General features: G+C 34.1%; 1 protein-coding gene across 1 annotated transcript in view; it reads right to left on the reverse strand.

Annotated features, from left to right (window-relative positions):
• The window catches only part of CCDC73 (coiled-coil domain containing 73), a 95,179-nt gene that overhangs the window by 64,621 nt on the left and 6,421 nt on the right, over positions 1 to 24,137 (reverse strand). The window contains exons 2-5 of the mRNA XM_017639705.3: positions 13,261 to 13,332; positions 8,925 to 8,996; positions 7,307 to 7,342; positions 6,318 to 6,392 (exon numbers count right to left, since the gene is read on the reverse strand). Coding sequence (XP_017495194.3) covers positions 6,318 to 6,392; positions 7,307 to 7,342; positions 8,925 to 8,996; positions 13,261 to 13,332 — 255 coding nt within the window. The remainder of the gene's footprint in view (positions 1 to 6,317; positions 6,393 to 7,306; positions 7,343 to 8,924; positions 8,997 to 13,260; positions 13,333 to 24,137) is intronic.

Below are 24,137 nucleotides of genomic sequence, written 5' to 3' on the forward strand. Positions count from 1 at the left end.
GAATTCAAAAATACAGCAAGAGGATCATACACCATGATCAAGTGGGATTCATCTCAGGGATGCAAGGATGGTACAGCATTCAAAAATCCATCAACATCATCCACCACATCAACAAAAAAAAGGACAAAAACCACATGATCATCTCCATAGATGCTGAAAAAGCATTTGACAAAATTCAACATCCATTCATGACAAAAACTCCCAAGAAAATGGGCATCCCATTAGACCAGTGGAACAGAATACAGAATCTAGATATTAACCCAAGCATATATGGTCAATTAATACATGATAAAGGAGCCATGGATATACAATGGGGAAATGGCAGCCTCGTCAGCAGCTGGTGTTGGCAAAACTGGACAGCAACATGTAAGAAAATGAAACTGGATTACTGTCTAACTACATACACAAAAGTAAACTCAAAATGGATCAAAGACCTGAATGTATGTCATGAATGGGGCAGGCAAGTACCTCAACATAATAAAGGTCATACATGACAAACCCACAACCAAAATCATACTTAACCGCAAGAAACTGAAAGCTTTTCCCCTAAGATCGGGAAAAAGACAAGGATGCCCACTCCCCCTGCTCTTATTCAACATAGTACTGGACGTCCTAGCCACGGCAATCAGACAACACAAAGAAGTAAAAGGCATCCAGATTGGTAAACAGGAAGTGAAACTGTCCCTGTTTGCAGATGACATGATATTGTACATAAAAAGCCCTGAAGACTCCACTCCAAAATTTTATAACTAATATCTGAATTCAGCAAAGTTGCAGGATACAAAATGAATACACAGAAATCTGTTGCTTTCCTATACACTGACGACGACCTAGCAGAGAGAGAAATCAGGAAAACAATTCCATTCACAATTGCACCAAAAAGAATAAAATACCTAGGAGTAAACCTAACCAAGGAAGTGAAAGACCTATACCCTAAAAACTACAAGACACTCCAAAAAGAAATTAAAGGGGATAGTAATAAATGGAAATTCATCCCATCCTTTTGGGTAGGAAGAATTAATATTGTTAAAATGGCCATCCTGCCTAAAGCAATCTACAGGTTCAATGCAATCCCTATCAAATACCAACAGCATTCTTCAACAAACTGGAACAAATAGTTCTAAAATTCACATGGAACCACAAAAGACCCTGAATAGCCAAAGCAATCCTGAGAAGGAAGAATAAAGCAGGGGAATTACATTCCCTGACTTCAAGCTCTACTACAAAGTCACAGTAATCAGGACAATTTGGTACTGACACAAGAACACACCCATAGACCAGTGGAACAGACTACAGAGTCCAGATATTAACCCAAGCATATATGGTCAATTAATACATGATAAAGGAGCCATGGATATACAATGGGGAAATGGCAGCCTCGTCAGCAGCTGGTGTTGGCAAAACTGGACAGCAACATGTAAGAGAATGAAACTGGATTCCTGTCTAACTACATACACAAAAGTAAACTCAAAATGGACCAAAGACCTGAATGTAAGTCATGAAACCATAAAACTCTTAGATGAAAACATAGGCAAAAATCTCTTGAATATAAACATGAACAACTTCTTCCTGAATATATCTCCACGGGCAAGGGAAACAAAGCAAAAATGAACAAAGGGGCTACATCATGCTAAAAAGCTTCTGTACAGCAAAGGACACCATCAGCAGAGCAAAAAGGCATCTTACAGTATGAGAGAATATATTCATAAATGACATATCCGATAGAGGGTTGACATCCAAAATATACAAAGAGCTCACGCACCTCAACAAACAAAAAGCAAATAAGCCAATTAAAAAATGGGCAGAGGAGCTGAACAGACACTTCTCCAAAGAAGAAATTCAGGTGGCCAACAGGCACATGAAAAGATGCCCCACATTGCTAATCAATCAAATTAAAACCACAGTGAGATATCACCTCACACCAGTAAGGATGCCAACATCCAAAAGACGAACAACAACAAATGTTGGCGAGGATGTGGGGGAAGGGGCACCCTACTACACTGCTGGTGGGAATGTAAATTAGTTTAGCCATTGTGGAAAGCTATATGGAGGTTCCTCAAAATACTAAAAATAGAAACACCATTTGACCCAGAAATTCTACTCCTAGGAATTTACCCTAAGAATGCAGGAGCCCAGTTTGAAAAAGACATATGCACCCCTATGTTTATCACAGCACTATTTACAACAGCCAAGAAATGGAAGCAACCTAAGTGTCCATCAGTAGATGAACAGATAAAGATGTGGTACATATACACGATGGAATATTATTCAGCCATAAAAAGAAAACAAATCCTACCATTTGCAACAACATGGAAGGAGCTAGAGGGTATTATGCTCAATGAAAATAAGCCAGGCAGAAAAAGACAAGTACCAATGATTTCACTCATCTGTGAAATATAAGAACAAAGAAAAAAACTGAAGGAATAAAACAGCAGCAGACTCAGAACCCAAGAATGGACTAACAGTTACCAAAGGGAAAGGGACTGGGGAAGATGGGTGGGAAGGGAGGGATAAGGGGCATTACAATTATCAGACACAATGTAGGGTGGGGCACGGGGCGGGCTGTACAACACAGAGAAGACAAGTAATGATTCTATAGCATCTTACTATGCTGAATCACAGTGACTGTAATGGGGTATGTGATGGGGATTTGATGATAGGGGGAGTCTAGTAACCATAATGTTGCTCATGTAATTGTAGATTGATGACATCAAAATAAAAAAATTAAAACAAAAAAATAATTACTTTAAATATATTAAACTGTCTGATCAAAAGACAGAGAGTAGCTGAATGGATTTAAAAAAAGATCCAATGATAGATACAGTAGTCTGGCTTTGTGCTTTCGCTGTCTTTGATTTCAGTTGCCCACAGTCAACCATGGTCTGGAAGCAGATGATCCTCCTTCTGACCTATCATTAGAAGGTCAATATTAGCCTAATACTATGTTAGAATGCCTATATCATTCACCTCACTTCATCTCATCAGATAGGAATTTTATTATCCCACATCATCACAGGAAGAAAAGTGAATATAGTACAAGAAGATAGCTGGAGATAGAGACACCAAATTCACACAATTTTTATTACAATATATTTTTGTGGCTGTTCTATTTCATTATTGCTGTTAATTTCTTAGTATATGCTAAATTTGCATATTAAACATTATCATAGGTATGTATGTATAGGAAAAACCATAGCATATATAGAGTTTAGTACTATCCATAGTTTTAGGCAGCCACTGCAGATATTAGATGTATCCTCTACAGATAAGGAGGGACTACTTACTGTCTACAAGAGACTCACTTTAAATAGATGAACACAGATGGGCTGAAAGTAAAGGAATGAAAAAGATATACCAAATAGTAGTCAAAAATAAATAGGGGTGACTATACTTAAATCAGTGAAAATAGAGTTTAAGTCAAAAACTATCTCTAAATAAAATCACAAATGAGGAGACATTACAATGGATGCCTCAAAAATAAAAAGGAACAATTACATGCCAAATTGGATAACCTGAAATAAATAGATAAATTCCTAGAAATACAAAACTTACTAAAACTGAAGAAAGGTGAAATAGAAAGATGAAACATACCAGTAACAAGGAGATTGAATCAGTAATTTAAAACCCCTCAAAAAAGAAAATCCAAAGACCAGAGGGCGTCATCAATGAATTCTACCAAACATTCAAAGAATACCAATCCTTCTTAAATTCTTCCAAAATACAGAAGAGGAGGGAATACTTCCAAACTCAGTTTTATGATGCCAGATTCATACTGATACCAAAGTCAAAAACACCACAAGAAAAAAAAATCTAAGGGCCAATATCCACGATGAATGTAGATGCAAAAATCCTCAATTAAATTCTAGCAAACCAAATTCAACAGTACATTAAAAGGATCATAAACCATGAGCAAGTGGGACTTATCACTGGGTTGCAAGGATTATCCAATATATGCAAATCAATCAATGTGATATACCACATTAACAGAATGAAAGAAAAAAACCATATGTTCATCCCAATAGATACAGAAAGAAAAATTTGACAAAATTTAACATAAATTCATGATAAAAACTCTCAAAAAAGTAAGTATACAAGGAAATTACCTCAACACAATAATGGTCACATATAAAAAGCTCACAGTAAGCACCATAATACAGAATAAGGACAGGGTGCCCATTCCTACCACTGCTATTCAACAGAATACTGGAAGTCCCAGCCAGAACAATTAGGTAAGAAAAAGAGATAAAAGGCATCCACAACAGAAAGGAAAAGTTAAATTATTCTATTTGAAGATGACATGATCAGTTATGTAGAAGACCCTAAAGACTCAACAAGAAAATTATGAGAATAAATGAATTCATTAGTTTCAGGATACAAAATTTAACATACAAAAGTCAGTATATTTCTATACACAAATAACAATCTGAAAAGGAAATGAAGAAAATAATTCCATTCATAATAACAACAAATAAAATATTAAGGAACAAATTTAACCAAATGGTAAAAGAGTTACACACTGAGTATTGTAAAACACTAATGAAGGAAATTTAAAAAGACACAGATAAGACAGACACAGACATCCTATGTTCATGAGAAGAATTAATATTGTTAAGATGTCCATATTGCCCAAAGTGATCTACAGATTCAATGGAATTCCTATGAAAATCACAATGTCAGTGTGTACAGAAACAAGAAAAACATCCTGAAATTCATATAGAACCATAAAGGGACCCTGAACACCTAATGCAATCTTGAGCAAGATAAACAAAACTGAAGTTACCATACTTCCTGATTTCAAAATATATTTCAAAGCTACAGTAATCAATATAATAGTATGGCGCTGGCATAAAAACAGGTATGTTGAGCAATGAAACAGAACAGAGAGCCCAAAAATACACCCATGCGTCCACAGCCAACTGATCTTTGGCAAGGTTACCAAGTATATATAATGGGAAAAGGACAGTCTGCAATAAATGGGTTGAAAAAACTGGATATCCACATGTAGAAGAATGAAATCGGACCCTATCTCACACTATACACAAAATCTCCTATCATATATAAAAATGAACTCAAAATGGGTTAAAGACTTAAACATAAGACAAGAAATCATAAAACTACTAGATGAAAATAGGGAAAGAACTTCTTGACATTAGTTTAGACAATGATTTTTTGGATATGACACCAAAAGCACAGGCAACAAAAGCAAAAATAGACAAGTGGGATTGCATAAAAGTAAAAAAGCTGCGCAGCAAAGGAAATAATCAACAGAGTGAAAAGAATGGGAGAAACATTTACAAACCACATATCTAATTAGGGGTTAATATCCAAAATATACTAGGAACTTATATATTCAGTAACAACTACAAGAACAAAAACAAATAATCCAATTAAAAAATGGACAGAGGAACTAAATAGACATTTCTTAAAAGATGACATACAAAAAGACCAACAGCCATATGAAAAGGTACTCAACATCACTAATAATCACAGAAATGCAAACCAAACACACAATGAAATATCTCCTCACACCTATTAAATTGGCTATGATCAAAAAGACAAGAGGATGCCCAGTGTTGGTGAGAATGTGGAAAAAAGGGAACCCTTGTAGTACCTTAATCAGACTAAAGGAAGAAAGTTTGTTGTATGCTTAAACAAATCCACACTATAGTGTGAATGAATTATGAGCAGGATCCTTCCATTGTAAAAATGTATTCTATTCTTTGTAATTTTTGTTATCTATAGAGTAATACTTTAAAAATCATGTGTTATGTTCTCCCCCAATTATCTTTATTTACTTTTTATTTTGCTATTTTTACTGTCTGTCTTCCCCACTAAATTGTAAGTTTCACAAGGGGAGAGGGTATTTTTCATTCATTGCTGCATCCACAGTGCTTAGAACATAGTAGACCTTCAATAACTATATATAATGTAACTCATCATTAGTTGTATACCTCTGTATTCTCTGAGACTATGATCAACTTAAAGTCAAAAGTGATGTTTTCTTCATCTTTGTATTAGCAGAAACTAAGCACAATACTTAGCAAATAATAATGACTCAATTAATGCTATTTCATTTTAATTTTTAAAGACCACAGGTAAATCAATTACAACATACAAGCCATTAGATTACTGTTTAAAGTAAAAAATGAAGCAAAAATCCTATTAACATGAACTTCAAGGCTTTCAGCAAAAAAGTACTGAATTAAATACTATATATGAACTTTTGTCAGTTTGCTTAGCTGACATGTTTAGTGCCATTTCACTGATACAATGCTACAATGCCAAATTACTTTTTAAGTGATACTAAGTTACTTTACCTGTAATGCTTTTAATGTTTCCTTCAATCCTTCTATTTCTTTTTCTTTTATTTCTGTAACAAGTTGATATTTTCCCTTCAAGTAAAAAACTACTTCAGTACTTTCCAATGTACATGACAGCATTAATGGAGAAAATACAAGAGCTCAAAAACCAAAATCTCTACTTTAAACCTAATACTTCACAGACTTTAAACTTGCATATGTACTTGCATTTCTGATTACTTCAAAATATAAAATTATCAGGCCTTTATAATTACAAATATTATTAAGTGGGAAATCACATTATAAGAAATCATTTTATCAGCAGAGCATTCCTGAGAACTATGGATAATACATAATTAGGTATTTAATTCATATAGCTAGAGTATATTCTAATTAACAAGAGACAAATGTATTTGTTTTATAAATATAAAAATATGGGAGAATTTTTTTAAAGAGTCTTTTGCTAAAAGTAACAAAGTAAAAATCATTAATATTAAAATGGTACATTCATTGACATAATAAAGACATGTATTAACTAATAAATAGCTAGAGAAGATATTTATTTAATGCCAGATAAATTTCTAAGGTTGTTTGGAGTGGTGTCCTCTTTTCCAGTTGGTCTGCACCAAGATGCAAATCCTTTTAATGATTTTCAAAGAAGACAATTATATTGGAAAAGCACTAAGAATACATTATACTTAACAGAAACATTGCAATACTGCAGAAAGACCATAGATTTGGGGACTGAAGAGATCTGGGTTCCAGTCTCAACTCTGCCACTTCAAAACTACAGCTTCAGCTTCAGCAAGTCATTTAATCTTATTAGGCCTCAGTATTCTCAACAGCAAAATAACAGAGGTCAAATGACATGATTTCCCTGATTTCTAGGATTTGAATCAATTAACAGTCTCCATTAGTTTATTACTAATGTTTCTTTCCCATGATGGTAAACAAGTGATAATTAAATGTACTTATTGCTTTAAATTATTTTAAAAATTAATAAATACCTTTTCTTCTTCCAAGGCACACATCTTCACCTGCAACTGATAAATAATTTTAACAAATACAGGTAAGTAAACTGTTAACAGTGATTTACAACTGGTTAGTGAGACTACAGAAATATTTTACACATCTTTATTGTTTAAACTTAATATAATGTGAATGTTTTTACATTGAGAAAATAAAATAATAAAAGATATAAATGGGCGGGGGGAGTCACCAAAGGAAACATACAATTTAATCACACTAATTGGAGATACCAATTATACTTGAAAGTTTAGATTTTCCCTCCTGAAGATTTTTTTTTCCTTAAATGTTTCAATATTTTCCCATCTAGTCATAAGTAAGAACATGTAACATTTTCCAAAAGTACTCTTTTATGAAATAGAGATTATTCATATTTGCATTGGCAGTAGTTATTTTCTGAAGTTTTTAAAATATGCATTTGACAGTATAATAAATAATGACATTTTAAAACAGCAAAACTAAAGTGAACATAACAAAAAAAACTAAATATTCCAAGCAACACAAGAGGTGTCAGGAAATAAACTTTTTGGAACATTTCCATATCATTTTCCATATCTCTCATTTACATTCAAGAATCCTTTCTTTAAAAAGAAAAACAAAAAAGAAAGAAAGGAACCAACAGCACTTTCTCCTTTATCCTTCAGATAGATGCCTGGGTATTCTTATCTCGCCCAAAGTCCCTTGTGATAATAGAGACATAGACTTATTCTCTCCTAGACAATACTATGCTGTATATTTGGCTTCTGCTTCCTTACCTTTCAATTAAAACTCCCATAACTTAAGTGAGGCCAATTTCAGATTAAAAGGAAGAAAGTTTATCATCTGCTTAAACAAATTCATACCCAATAGCAATTTATGTTACATAGGTTTATTTCTTTTTACACATTTCTCTTTCTAAACACACACACTTGTATGTACAGGAAGACAAAAAAGAGGGAAAGAGAAAGGAAGAATAAACAGTGACGTCAGGATGGCTATAAGAAAAAAACACTTTCCAGGGATATTTTCCATGAGCACATTTCTTAACTTTTATGTTTTTTAACTAGGGACTAAAGAGCAATTTGCGGTAGTAAAGGAGAGTTAGAGAATTCAAAATAACTGAAGGAGCTGCTATTCATTTTTTTAAATCTTTTTCAGTTATTTTTTTCTAATTTTTACCACTCTTAGTTGCAGATAGTTAGTATTATAAACATATCTCATCCTTCACATCTCCCTACTTTTATCTCAGTGTTTCATCAGTTTCCTACTCTGGCTTGAGTAAAGGAGTGAAGTGGAAAAGGTAAGATCTTAGGATATTCTAATCAAAAAGAGAATGGAAGAAGGGAGAGAAAGAACAAGAACACATACACCACTAACCTAATTTATGTAGGACAGATGAAAATACATCTCCAAGAAAATAGTTTTCCCAATTTCTCATTAACTCATTCTACTACATTTATGCTCTTCACTATCAACTGTGATTCAAAATATCTTTATTCATTTCCTGCTTCCAGTAACTTTTTGTCTTCAGTAGGCATGGAAAACAACTTGTCATAATATTCATATGGGGAGGGGTGCAATATTGAAAACTATAGTGTTTCTCTATCCTTATGAAATTACCTGCTTTTTAAAAACTGCCATTGCTTCTTTGTGTTGCTTTGCTAATGTTTCCTTTTGATTCTCAAGAGTCTCCTATTTTAAAAATTATGAAAAATTAAAACAAATTCTAGCAACTCTTTCAGTTTTAAATTTTAATTGGGTTCACAATTTTAATAAAAGTTAAACATTTATTGCCATGTATTATTTTATGCTCTTGAAATGCAACTTTAAACCATTTTATGATTTTTAATTGTTGTGGAATCAGCATACAATAATTTTGCTGCCAGTTGCTTCATGATAAAACACATTGCATTAAAATTTTTTAAACTCTGAACATCACTAACTCCAAAGTTTTCTTCAAGAAAATATCATTGAAAGTTATTAACATTCCTGATACACAAGCACACTACAGTCTTACAGCTTCCAAAGGAACCCAATTTATTATCTAAACACAAATATTCACATACAAACATATAATTCTTCAAATTCATTGAAATAATTCTTCACAAAACCGAAACTACTACAGGGTTATTCTGGGAAAAAAAAAATCCACATACATGATTCCTTTTTTTTTTCTTCCATTCTTCCCTTTTTTGGTAGAAGTTGTGGGTTCTGTCCTTTTGATTCAAGATGATTAAAATCTTTTTCTTCTGTTTTTATCAAATAACTCTCATAATTTAAAAAAACTAGATCTAAAAGCAGCAACCACTTTCAAATGTTTCTGTCACTGGACTCCATGTTTCTGTTATTGGGCTCCATGTTTTTGTTAATTTTAAAAATTTACCTTCTGACCTGCTATTATGATAGTTGGGAGTTTAGCTTTCTTGTAACACCATCACCCTATACCTCCTCCCTTTATTCTTCTAACAGAGCTGGAATTACATAAGAATTGAATTACAAAAAAACTGTGGCTTAAATCATGATAGTATTTATATTATTATGACTATGCAATTTTTATTCAATGCTGAGTCATATAGTATACCATAATTACATTTCTATTGTCATACTTTAAGTTCTTCCTGAAGTTAGCAATTACTTTAAAATACTTTAATTGCCACAGCTAATTTTAAAAAATAATACTTCCAGTTCCCAGATCTATACCCACTGGTTCAAATTCTTATATGAAAAAAAAAAAAATCAAATGGAAAAGTGAGAAGATCCCAAGAATGACTTGGAAATCCCAACTGCATAGGAAACCAGACAGATTTAGGAAAGCTGCAGATGTTGGACAAAATCTTTTAGAAGCTACTGCCCAAAGTTTTTCCATGACATAAATTAAGACTCTAATACAATCCTGCAAACAGAAAAAGAATGTGTTTATTGGAGACCTCAGGGATAGGTTCTTCAAGGAGTATATTCTGAAGTAGATGTGATCTCCAGCTCTCCTAATTTTCATGAACAGCCTAAATCCAGAAATAGGGAGATTTAACATGCTACAATAACTGGAAAAGGAAAGACCTATTACTAGATCTTCATATCTAGACCTTCAAAAAGTCATAGAACAAAAGCAGAAGAAACTGACAGCTTTACGGGTAAAACAACTTGATGCTATTACTCCAATCATCAAGCACCAGAAGAGTGGGTCTCTTGAGAAAGACACTTGTATATAAGCAGAAAGGATGCTGGAAATAAATTATCCTGAACCAGCTAAGAAAATGAAGAGGAAAAAACATCAGGCAAGCAAATGCTGCTCTGACAATCACACTTCCAACTTCCAATTGTATCCTCAAACTTGCAAAGTGAACTTCCTCTAAATATTAAAAGAAATCTTGCAATTTTCTTATTCATATCATAAACCCTGCCATCATCACAAAGCCTCTCCCTCAGAGTCAATAAGCTACTCAGATTTCCAATATACAAATAATATACAATCTTACGAAGGTTTTACATGAGCAACATTGTGATTTCAACATTCACTCATATTATCAAGCCCCATCCCCCACTGCAAAAATCACTCTCCGTCAGCATATAAAATGCTATGGAGTCACTACTTGTCTTCTCCATGTTATACTGCCTTCATGGTGACCTACCTGTATTGTGGGTGCTAATTATAATGCCCCTTAATTCCCTTCCCCCACCCTCACCACCTAAACTCCCCAACCTCTTCCCTTTGGTAACCACTTCCCTTCTTGGAGTCTGTGAGTTTGCTGCTGTTTTGTTCCTTCAGTTCTGCTTTTGCTTTGTTGTTATACTCCACAAATGAATGAAATAATTTGGTACTTGTCCGTCTCCGCCTGGCTTATTTCACTGAGCATAAATAACCTCTAGCTCCATCCATGTTGTTACAAATGGTAGGATTTGTTTTCTTATTCTTATGGCTGAATAATATTCCATTGTGTATATGTACCACATCTTCTTTATCCATTCATCTACTGATGGACACTTAGGTTGCTTCCGTATCTTGACTACTGTAAATAGTGCTGCAATAAACAGAGGGGTGCATATGTCTTTTAGAATCTGTGATCTTGTTTTCTTCAGGTAAATTCCTAGGAATGGAATTCCTGGGTCAACTGGTATTTCTTTTTTAGTTTTTTGAGGAACCTCCTCATTGGAAATATCACCTTTATCTTAAATTCACTAAACTGATATTATGTATTTGTGTCTACTTCAGGATTCTATTATGTTCTAAGTAATAACCTATCTATTCATGTATCTAAAGAAAGCTATTTTAATTACTATAGTTCAGAATATACTTAAGAATCTAGTGTGGCTATTTCATCCTCTTCTTTTTCAAAATTTTCCCAGCCACTCTTAATATGTTTCTTTCTAAATGTTGATTTCTTGGAATCAGCCTAAGTACCATATACACATTCTTGACATTTTTAATTGGACTATGTTAAATTTACTGATTAACTTAAGGGTCCTGATAACTTTATACCTTTACTCTATCCAAAACTAAGCTATGATTACATTTTGAAATCTGCCTGGAGGTTCAGGTTGTACTTGGTGTTTACCTGTTTTTCCTTTCCACAGACAGGTCTTTTTGATCAGACCTGTACCTTACATAATTCAACTCTAGTTTTCCTCCCATACTCTATGAACAACCTTGTTGGTCTGTGCAGGCTCAAAATTTTCATCATTTCTAGTTCGGTCTATTCTCTGTCACTTCAATTCTGGTTCTGATATGTTACTGCCAAGTTCCTGTTTCAATATTGCCAAATAGTGAAAAGACGGGCCATCATAATTAAGCTTTCAAGTGTCAGCTATTGAGAGTACTTTGGTGGAAAGGCATGAGAACTAACACAAATTCTTCTGTATAGATAAAGAGAGAGAGAAAATCAGTTTTTGAACTATTTTTTTACATTTGGTTATAATATGTAACAACAGCCTGGGAAAATAAATACAGTATTATTCTGAGTTTTCACTTCTTAAAAACTATTTTGACTCCTCTATAACACACAGTATGTTTCTTAAACACGAAATAGTTCATAATGGTTTACAGAGTCATCCTCAGTTTTATCCTCAGCTATTCCTTATCAGAAAGCCAGAAAAAATATTTACTCTTGGTTTTCTTTAAGCCCAAATGTTAATAACAGTTTTAGCTGTAATTTTCCTGAGACTCTGTTTAAAATGATGCACAATCTCCCAAATATGTTTAGGAATTTAAAAATTAACTTTACCTCCTCAAAAAACTAAAAATAGAAATACCATTTGACCCACTGGTGATTCCACTCCTAAGAATTTACCTCAAGAAAACAAGATCACAGATTCAAAAAGACATATGCACCCCTGTGTGTGTCACAGCACTGTTTACAAGATATGGAAGCAACCTAAGTGTCCATCAGTAGATAAATGGATAAAAAAGATGTGATTCAGCCATAAGAAGAAGACATATCTTACCATTTGCAACAAAACAGATGGAACTAGAGAGTATTATGCTCAGTGAAATAAGCCAGGCAGAGAAAGACAAGTACCAAATTACCTCACTCATTTGTGGAGTATACCAAAGCAAAACTGAAGGAACAAAACAGCAGCAGACTCACAGACTCCAAGAAGGGACTAGTGGTTACCAAAGGGAAGGGGTTGGGGAGGATGGGTGGGTGGGGAGAGAGGATTAAGGGGCATTATAATTAGCACACATAATATAGGTATGTCATGGGGAAGGCAGTACAGCACAGATAAGACCAATAGTTACTCTATAACATCTTACTACTCTGATGGACAGTGACTGTAATGGGGTATGTGGTGGGGGACTTGATAATATGGGTGAATGTAGTAACCATAATGCTGCTCATGTGAAACCTTCATAAGATAGTACATTAATGATACTTAATAAAAAAAATTAGCTTTGACACTAAGGATTAGAATACATTTTAAATAGATGCAAAAATAATAATCTGAGGGTAAAGATACTCACCTTTTGCCACTTAAGTTCTTGTGTCTCCACAATAATTTTACCAATCTGCTCTTCATATTGAGTTTCTGCTTCCTAAGTCAAAAAGAAGAAGAAAAATGCTAGGAAAATTAGGATTTTAAAACTTCCAGTTTCAGCTTTTTCTAGAGAGATAAAAAGAGCATCCTCCCACCCTTACAACAAGATAAAAGTTGGATAAGTTGCAGATTAAACAGACAAACCCACCAGAGAACTGAGATCCCAGATCAATCAAGTTATCCAAAATCTGAATGGACAGAGATGCCTACAGGGAGAACAGAACCGCTACACTTGCTTACCTGGGATACAAGCCCCTGAGTACTGGTACAAAAACTCACCTCAAAGTCCTCAATAAAGTGCTAAAGGCAGAATACGGGCTAGTATAAGACCATGAATCCCCTAGGGGGCCCAGAAATAAGGGGGTCTATACATTCCACCGGACTTTTCTTCTAGGAAACCTACCAGGTGCTTATAGGGAAGGATGGGAAAAATCAGAAAGCTTTCCCCTGTGATATTGGCTGGGACAGAGAATAGTCACAAGCTCTACTTCTTCCACAGACCAAGAATATTAATCTGCAGGGAAGCAGCAACAAAAACTGTACCTAAGGACACTAGTGGAAACCCTCTGCAGCTGGAAAAGGGGACCAACAAGCTTCTGCTAAGAAGTCTGCTTAGACCTTCCATCCTTATCTCCACTAAGGAACTAAAGCCTTAATCTGCAGGGGAGGGCAATAAACACTACAGCATGAGAACGCTGGTGCAAACCACTGCTGCTGGGAGGGGTTAGCTAGGGAAGTAAAAGAACAGCTCTTTCATTGCAGGAGGGGTAGGAATACATGCTAGCATTATATTAAATACACAGAAGGGATCAGAACTCGTGAATAACTCCCCTGGGGAGACTCAGGTTCACCTAAGACTGAGACTTAAGAACATCAGAGAATGCCCCTGTTCCCTTACCTGCCACCACCACCTGACTAACAAGCATCAAGTAAAATGAGATACAAGCAAGACACTGCTGGGAGAGCTGTAAAGCCAAACTTTCTGAGAAGCAGCACAAAAGGGAGATCCAAAGTAAAGTGGGGAGGTACAAAGCCAAGCAGGAAGCAGGTATTTAGAAAAACTCTTGATTTTTTTGAAAATAATCTAATATTCCTTGAGATATAATGAGTCATAAGACACACACATTGGTCATTGGTCTGACCAGATAGGTATTTCCCAGGTATATTTGGTCTTCATCCACAGTTTCTGAAGACACTTCAGAGTCTTAAAGGTGAAATGGGTGTTCTGTCATGTTAATGAGAGACTTTAACCTGGCTGGCAAGGGCTGGAGGTTGAATCAGCCAATGGAAAATAATTGGGGGAATCATGGCTTGCAATGAAGCCCTCAGAAAAACCCCTGAGAACATCTCAGATCCTGCTTCTCAGTATGTGAGTTTCTATACTTGAAGAACCACAATACTTCCATGTACCAGGGCTCCAGGCCCCAAGCTCCACAAGGACAGAAGCTCCATTATTTGGGACCTTGCCCTATGCATCTCTTCATCTGACTGTTAACTTGTACCTTTACAGTATCTTTTATTAAACTGTTAAACATAAGTGTTTTCCTGAATTCTGTGAGAGCCACTCTATCAAAATAATCAAACCTAAGGGGGAGTTCATTGGAACCTCCAGTCTACAGCCAGTAGGTCAGAAACACAGGTACAGCCTGGGGCTTGCAATTGACATCTGGAGTGGTGGGTGGAGGGCAGTCTTGTAGAACAGAGCACTTAACCCGGGAATCTCGTGCTATATCAGGGCAGATAGCATCAGAGTCGAGTTGAGTTCTCTATCACCCTGCTGGTGTTTGAGAATTGCTTGGTGTATGTGTGGAAAGACCACCCTCCCACACATATACACACATTGGAATCGGGTCCAGAAACCCAAATTGATTTATAGTACTATTATTGCTATGTATAATGCTATTATTACTGTTGCATATGAAAGAACACATAGCAACCCTGAATCAGCCTACACCATAAACACAAGATATCACTAGAGAAATCAGAAGCTTCTGTTGAAAACTTCCAACAGGTAGACTTGAAGACAGTCTGGTTGAGTATTGAAAGTGGACCTCAACACATGTACAAAGAGCCTTTCTACAGACTGGGAGGTTTTTCCCTTTTGGTCCCAGGTACTTAAGGAAATCTCTGTCAAACAGAGCACTGGCTGATGACTAAGTTAAGAGCACAATTACTTCAGTGGCCACACATGACAAAAATTGCAGACTTTATGAAATTATTTCTAAAAAGTTCCTAAACACTTCCAAGTGGTAAAGATACCTCAAGACAAATGCTGGGCATAGAAGCCACAGGGCATAAATCTGCAAAGAAGTAAAAAGCTAATCTTTTCAAACAATATGGCCTCCCTCTCACTTACCAAATTTACATTTCCCTGTATGGCCCCGGAAGATGACTGGTTAGCCAGAGACGGGTAAGATTCCTCAAGAGAGGAACAACATAAGACAGGCACAGTTGCAGGGGGGCCATCAGATGAGAAACTGGGGATCAACAGAGGTGAGGCTAGGAACCTCACCCCCCCCTGTTTTGAGAGAAATCTTCTGCATCCGTGGATGTTTTGTTGCCCTTGTCTAGCCTGGATTAATACTTAGTCTATAGGCACAGACCTGATCATCTACACTTGCCCTCTTACAGCACTAAATTATGCTTTCTATCTTTATCTTGCATCTACCTACCACTTTCAGCATTTTATTTATAAAAAAAATAAGGGAGAAATATGGGATTCACATATAAATCAAATATAAAAGTAAAATGAATAATCATATCTAACTTGAATGTTTATAATTCACGATGCGTGATCAAAACTGAAAGTTTCTGTGATATGACTACCCTTGCACTGTTCACCATGTAAGAACTTATTCACCATGTAAGAACTTGTTCACCATGTAAGAACTTGTTCATTATGCTTCAGAAGATTGGAGACTGTTGAGAAATAGGCTTGGGGTTGATTAATGACTGTGCATTGAGTCCCCTATACAGAATTTTATTGTTGTTAACAACCATTTGATCAATAAATATGAGAGATGCCCTCTCAAAAAAAAAAAAAAAGTTCCTAAACAAAGATGGCAACAAGCAGCAAACTTGGGGAGGGGAAGGAATCTAATTTCCAGAGTTGCCACATATTCAAAATGTCCATGACCAGTCTGCAACAAAAAATTATGAGTTGTCACATATTCAAAATGTCCATGACCAGTCTGCAACAAAAAAGAAATAGTAAAGTGTGATCCATATACAAGAAAAGAAAATTAATAGGAACTATTCCTGAACAAGTACAGACAATGGACTTACTAAACAAAGACTTTAAGTCAACAATTTAAAATATGCTCAAAAAGCTAAAAGAAACCATTTACAAAGATATTGCAGCCACATTTTTCTATGTTGACAGATAGTAACCACACTAGTGGGAGTTGAGGACTTAATAATATGGGTAACTGTTAAACGACTGTGTTACATATTTTAAAAAAATATAAGACTGTATATTAATGATACTTCAATTTAAAAAATACAAATAAATAAAATGAAAAAAGATATTGCAGCCATTAAAAAGTTAATAAGGAAATGCTACAAACAAGTGTATGCTCATAAATTTGACAATTTACAGAAATGGACCAATACTTCAAAAACCACAAACTACCAAAGTTAAACCAAGGTTATATAGACAATCTAAACATACTAACTGTTGATTTACAAGCCCCCAAAGAAAGAAATTTCTGGGTCCAGATCGTTTCACTGGAGAATTCTACCAATCATTTAAAAAAGAACACACCACTTTTATACAGCATCTTCCAGAAAAACAGAAGAGGAAGGAACACCTCTCAACTCATTTTATCAGGCCTCCTTTCTGTGACACTAAAACCAGACAAACACAGTACAAAAAAAGAAAACTAGTATCTCTCACAAGCTTTGATGGAAAAATCCTCAATAACAGACAAATAGAATCCAACAATGTATAAAAAACTATACACCATGACCAAGTAGAATTTATTCCAGGTATGAAAAGCTTGTTCAACAGTAGACATAATTCACCATGTCAGTATGCTAAATAAGAAAAATTAAATGATCATACCAATTGACAAAGAAAAAGCATATGATAAAATCCAACACTCATTCATGATAAAACTCTTAGCCAGTTAGGAATAAAGGAAATTATCTCAATTTGATAAAAAGCCTTTATAAAAATACTACATTTAATATCATATCCAATGATGAAAGACTGAACATTTTCCCTCTAAGATCCAGAACAAGGCAAAGATATCTACTCTCACTGTCCTTATTCAACCAAATACTGGAAGTTCTAGCCACTATAAGGCATGGATAGATGAACAGACAGTGAAAGGGAGGAGGGCAGCAAAGAAGAGAAAGAGAGAAAAAGAGAGAGGGAGGGAGGAAAGGAGGGAGGGAGGAAGGAAGGAAGGGAGAGGAGGGGGGAATAAAACAGATCAGACAAAGAAATGAAACTGTCTCTGTTTGTAGATTACATGATTGCTTACATAGAAAATCCCAAGGAATCTATAAAAAATCTCCCAGAACTAGTAAATGAGTTCAACAAGGTCACAGGATACAAGATCAACACCCAAAATAATCAATCACATTTCTAAAAATTAACAATAGAAATGCAGAAACTGAAATTAAAACACAACACAATATATAATCACACGAGAAAATGAAAAAGTATACACTTAACAAACACATACAGGATCTGTATACTGATACACACAAAAGCATGGATGGATGAAGAACATTATACTTAGTGAAAGAAGCCTTACCTAAAAGAGTACATACTATATGATTCCATTATATGAAATGTTGGGGAAAAAAACAAAACTAACTGAGTGTAGAAAAAAAAATTTTTAAAGTGGTTCCCTCTTGGGCATGGAGTAAGGGTAGAATTTGCCTGGGTAGGAGAATGAGGGAATTTTCTGAGTTGATGGTTAACATTTTATATATTGATATTAAGAAGGGTTTACATTATACAGATGTATGCATTGGTCTAAATTCACCAAATGAACAGTTAAGATGTGTGCTTTTCATCATATATAAATTTTACTGTAAAGAAAAAATACTGTAACAAAGAGTGAACTTTAATGATATGCATTCTGAAGTACTTAAGATGAAGTGTACTGATGACTGTAATTTACTCTGAAGTTATCAAAAATGAAATTGAGAGATAAGGAGATGGACAAATATGTGATAAAACAAGCATAGTAAAATGTTAATGGTGTATGAGTGTTCACTGTCAAATTTTTTCAGTTTTGCTGCATGTTTGACAATTTTCATAACAAAATGGGAGAAATCAAAGAATGGATGTTAAGAAAAAACATATGTTTTGTTATAAAAATATATTATGTAATAGTTTCCTTATGACTCTCTTAACATGTTCTTTATTACACACCTCACATGTGGGCATGCATGTACACATGTGCACACACATTTATGCTAGGGTATTTAAGATAGGGTTTCATGAAAGTTGTCTCACTTTTAAAATGCTTTCAGCAGCAAATAGCAACAATAACTCCAACTCACAAAAGCTTATGGGACTTAACCATCTCACACAATGAGTCTAAAGGCAGAGTGCTTCTACAATAGATTTTCAGTGGCTCAACAATAGCATTAAGGACTACAATTCTGTCCATCTTTCCACTTTGCCATCATCCAAGTGTCTTTCCCTAGGCTTTTCACCCCTCAGCTGCTTTAACTGCAGGCTTTAAGAACAGACAGTACAATCTCTTTAATGAAAAGATAACAAAACTTTTTCCAGAAGATCTCTGACAAATATCTTCTAATATCTCGTTGACCATGACTGAGTCACATGCCCAAACTCCTAAATCAGTCATTGGAGAGGGAGTGCATTGGCCCTTCATGAATAGTTAAGACTTGTCAGGATGTACATGACTTACATGTAAGAGATGGACCTAAAGGCACAATCAGGGTTCTTCCAGCATATACTAAGTGTGGAAATGTATACCAACCAGATACGCTCTGTGATAAATAAAATGAGGAGAGAGTAGAAGCTCTTGCAGTCATACATATCTAAAGCCAAAACATGAAAAAGGAAATGAATGTATATGCATTTCTTTTGGAGGTGGGGTACATATAACATGCGTATCTTCCCAAAGCAGATGGATTGAAAATGTGCAAGAAACTGCTTTCTTCACATGGGCTTGGTTATATTCTTCACTTTAGTGACAAGAGTAAAGTCTGAGATCTTACTATAATTTAATGTTGCTCTAAGTACTTTTTCTTTATTAATTAACTTAATCCTAGGTATAATTTTATGAGGTACGTACTACTTTGCTTATCACCATTTTATAGATGAGAAAACTGGGTTAGCAAAAGGATAAGTAATTTGCCTAAAGTCACACAGCAGGTAAACAGCAGAGCTGGTATCTGAATCTGGTACCATCTAGATCTGTCTCCATCTCTTAAAAAACACCATTTTATTACCTCTGAGCAATTGTGGGTGCTGTAGGATCACACAGATTGTTATATTCCTTTCTTTCAGAACTTCAGAATTTAATCTTTATATCCCAAAAAAGTTAGAAAACCATTCAAAATCATATTAACTATTTTTAATACACAAGTACACTCTGATTATTCAGTAGAACTTTCAAAGTAAGACCTAGAAATATTTGTTGAATGGAAAACCAATATAATTAAAAACTTGCTAAAAATGTTCTAGCATTAATATTTTTGTATTTCAGAATCTTTGTAATAGATTAAGTTGACTAATATGAAAACAATAGTTTAAATACTAATCAGGAAATAAATGTTTTTAAATACAAACTTTCAGGCTATCCTATGTATATGAGAGGTATTTATCTTGAACACTTTGTAGCTAATCAAACCAAGAAACTACCTGAAAGTAATTAGTGTGTTATTAGACAACATGAAAAACTGAATTGGACAATTTCAGAGACAGTGAATTATGAAAATAAAAGTACTCAGTTACAGTTTTGGCTGTTTGGACATGTGCCTGCTGTATGTACTATGTCCCTAAATCTTTTCAGGGTCAAGAATTCAAGAGGCCTGACCAATACACAGCCCATCTTGTAAAACTACAGCCTGAAGCAAGCACTTAAAAAAAAAGCATGACACTTTCTAAAGGTTATAAAGAGTAAATAAACTATCAAATTACTCCTCTTTTATTGTTCTGTAAAAAACACTTAAATCCTTGTAGTCCTAAGGCAACTAATAAAAAATAAACACTTTTAAGGTTCTATATTCTTGGATACTTTACTAAAGTTATAGGTGGGAATTTTTTACCAAATTTAATATATTTTTTTCTCACTGATAATTTAGATATTTGTCATTAATTTTGAAAGCTGCTTGAAGAATGAATGGAAGATAAAAATTAAAAATTTCAACAAAAAGGGAAATAATTTTTAATAGAAAGCATTAAGTTAAATTAAGTTCTAATATACTAGAAGCATATTATGCTGTTATCTTTCAGCAATGTGGGAAAGACCCATTTTACCAATTTCCCCTGTAGTATAAAGATATGTATTCTAACAAATCACAATAATTACAAAGGGGTATGATTCTACTCATAGCATAACTAATTTTATGGGGCATTGAAATGCTGCTTGAAGTTAATTACCACATGTTATACCATTAATTACCCAGTTTTCCCTCACAATTTCCTTAGCAAATTGTCCCAAACTTCCACTGGCTTTCATTTACTGCTAATTAAAAATTCCAGGTTTTACTTCTGTTCAGATATTTAATAAATTTAATGTGTCCTTCTCTGAACTCCCATAATACTTTCTTCATAATTCTATTAAGAAATGTTATATATATATATATATACTACATGAGAGCACAACAATTAATTTGCGTGATATGTTGTGACCATTAAATTTTAAATTCTCTTAGGACGACTGAGTAGTGGTTTTTCCAAGGTTATAAAATGAATGCACATTTTAAAGTTTGAAAGTTCTATGGTAGAAGTCTTTTATCCCCATTTTATAGATGATTTGGACTTAAACAAAATACATTTTGTTTAAAGACTTAAAACCTACTTCCAATTTTTAGATTCTAATAGATTTCATATTAAAGTCTGGATTTCTAGATTCTCTTCAATAATTGGAAGAGCTGATAATACAGCATCCAATTGTCTATACTGCAGCTATTTTTTGGAGCTGAATGGCAGTTATCAGTTGAACTGAAGATGGAGGCTCCCTAGTTCGATCAGATTCCTACCCTATTCACATCACATTCCAACTATCTGATTCCTAAAAAAGTTGAATTTGTGACTCCTTTGCTATTATTCATCCCCACTCATCAGTTATTCTGTAGATCTGATAAGAGTATTTTACTGGAACTTCTAAAAAGCACACATTATGGATTCAATATAAACTTTTTATTGATTCAGATTGTTTATTTGTTGGTGACTATTAAAACATTCCAATTTTTTTTTCAAATACTGTCATTACCAATTTAGGTCTATAAGGAAAAAAATGAGTAACCTTGTTAATTATAGCACAGTTAAATAATGAAATACAGTTTAGCAGAGTAAGAAAACCTCTTACTTTATTGCCTATTGTGTATTCCTTCTTCAAAGAAACTTTACTATCTAACCCAATACAGCATGGCCCAATTTTATGTTGACTGCATTGTTCATTTCAATTAATTATATCAAATAATGGAAGGACATTAGACAAAGAGTAGAGAGATCAGAGAACTAGTCTCTTAATGTCCTTGGAGTTTTAAACTGGACTAGAAGCCATCTCAGGTCACTTCCAAGTCTACAGTTTCATGATCCTGCAGAAAGACTGATCACTAAGAATACTTCTCCAAGAGAAAATGTAAGGAGAGATGAGCCTTACAATCACCATTTGCCAGTTCACCAGAGGTTGAGAAACTGAGGAAGATCCAGTAGTCTTGTGGGATTGACTTAACCGTTCATGAACACAACCAAGGAGGAGAAAATCTGACAAATACCCAGATTTTTTTTGGAAGCCCAAAGAGCTACACTCTTAGAGTAGAAGGTGGAAATGAACTAGCCCTCACAAAGATGAACCAGCCCTCACAAAGATGGAAAATTACAGCATCTATTCAGCTCAATCTCTGACAATCAAGATCCTACCCATCCTAACTTTCAGAAGTGAAAAGTGAATCTGTTAGAGGAAGGTAACTTCATCCAAAGCCTCAAATTTTTTTTGTAATTTTTCATGCATAAAGTTAATCACTCAATCAAAATTCAACCTACATCCTCAATCAAAATTCAAACTACATACAAGCAGATAAGGTCAAATGACCAAAATCCAAGAGGGAAAAAAAAAAAAAAGAAATGGATCTATAAGAGGTCCAGATATTGGAGTTTACACAGATTTTAAAATACATGAAACTAAAATGATATGCTCAAGAAATTATTTGATGAAATGAATTTTGACAGAGGATGGAAAATTATAAAAGAGGAACCAAATGGAAATTTTAGAACTAGAAAATACAAGACATAAAATTAAGAAATCAGTAAATTCATTTTAGCAGCAGATTAAATAAACTGAAGAGAGGATTAGTGAACTGAAAGGACAAAAGAAAATAACCAGACTTAAAACACAGACAGAAAAAGGAAAATACAAAGAAAATCAATAATGATATAGAAGATATGAACAAGATTTATGAAGTTGACCAAATTTATATTCACAGAAAAGTGCACCCAAGAAATACAAAATACATATTTTCAAGTTCATCTATGTTGAAATATTTATCAGAACTGTTTAATTCTTGGCTTAAAAGCAAGACTCCACAAATATTAAGTGATCAAAAATACATGGAACATATTACCTGATACAGAATTATGCTAGAAAACAATTTAAGTTAACAAAAAGTAAAAGAAAATTACCAAATATTTGTAAAAGAAGTAAAACAATTTATGGGTCAAAGAATAAATTACAATGAAAATTAGAAAATAATCCAAATGATAATGAAGATAAAATATATAAAAATGTGTGAGATCCACCTAAGGTCATGCCGAGAGAACTTTATAGCCTTAAATTATTTATATTAGAAGAGTAAAAAAGGTTAAGATAAATAGACTATCATCTCCAAAAGTTCAAAACAAAAAGAACAGCAAATTAAACAAGGAAATAATAAAGATAAGAGCAGATATTAATAAAACATAAAATATGCAAAAGAGAATCAGCAAAGCCAAAATTTAATTCCTTGAAAAAACTAACATAATTGATTAACTCTTAGAAAGACTGATGTAAAATTTGTACTCATTCATAATGTTTCTGCATGAGTTTTCTTCCATGAAGCTCCCCTCCCTCACTCTATCTAGTAAAGTTAGACATTCCCTTAAACACTCTCATGGTGTATTGTGCATTCCTCTGTAATTATATGGTATTATATCACTAAAACCTGGCATAGTAGGGGCTTAGTAAATGTAAAATGAATGACCAAATATAGTTTTGCTTGCTTAATGTCTCTTAAAAATGAAAGAGGAAACATATTTATTTGTACAACAGTATTTGAGTTTTCAGTTTTAAAGTAATTTTTAGATAATTCTGGATTTATATTAGACTTGCTAAAAATAGTTCAAGTATATCTTTGACCCAAATTCTCTAATATGAAAGAAGGTCTTATATAACTATGGTAGAATTTTCAAAATTAAAAAAAATAACATTGTTACAATACTATTAGACTACATATTTTACTCAGATTTCACTAGTTTTCCACCAGTATCTGTTCCAGAATCCAATTCAGAACATATTTAGTCATCATTTCTCCTTAAACCCCTCCAATCTGTGACAGTTCCTCAGATTACCTTGGTTTTTATGACCCTGACAGTTTTGACAAGTGTTG

The sequence above is a fragment of the Manis javanica genome, chromosome 11 (genome assembly GCF_040802235.1).
Source record: "Manis javanica isolate MJ-LG chromosome 11, MJ_LKY, whole genome shotgun sequence".
NCBI lineage: Eukaryota > Metazoa > Chordata > Mammalia > Pholidota > Manidae > Manis > Manis javanica.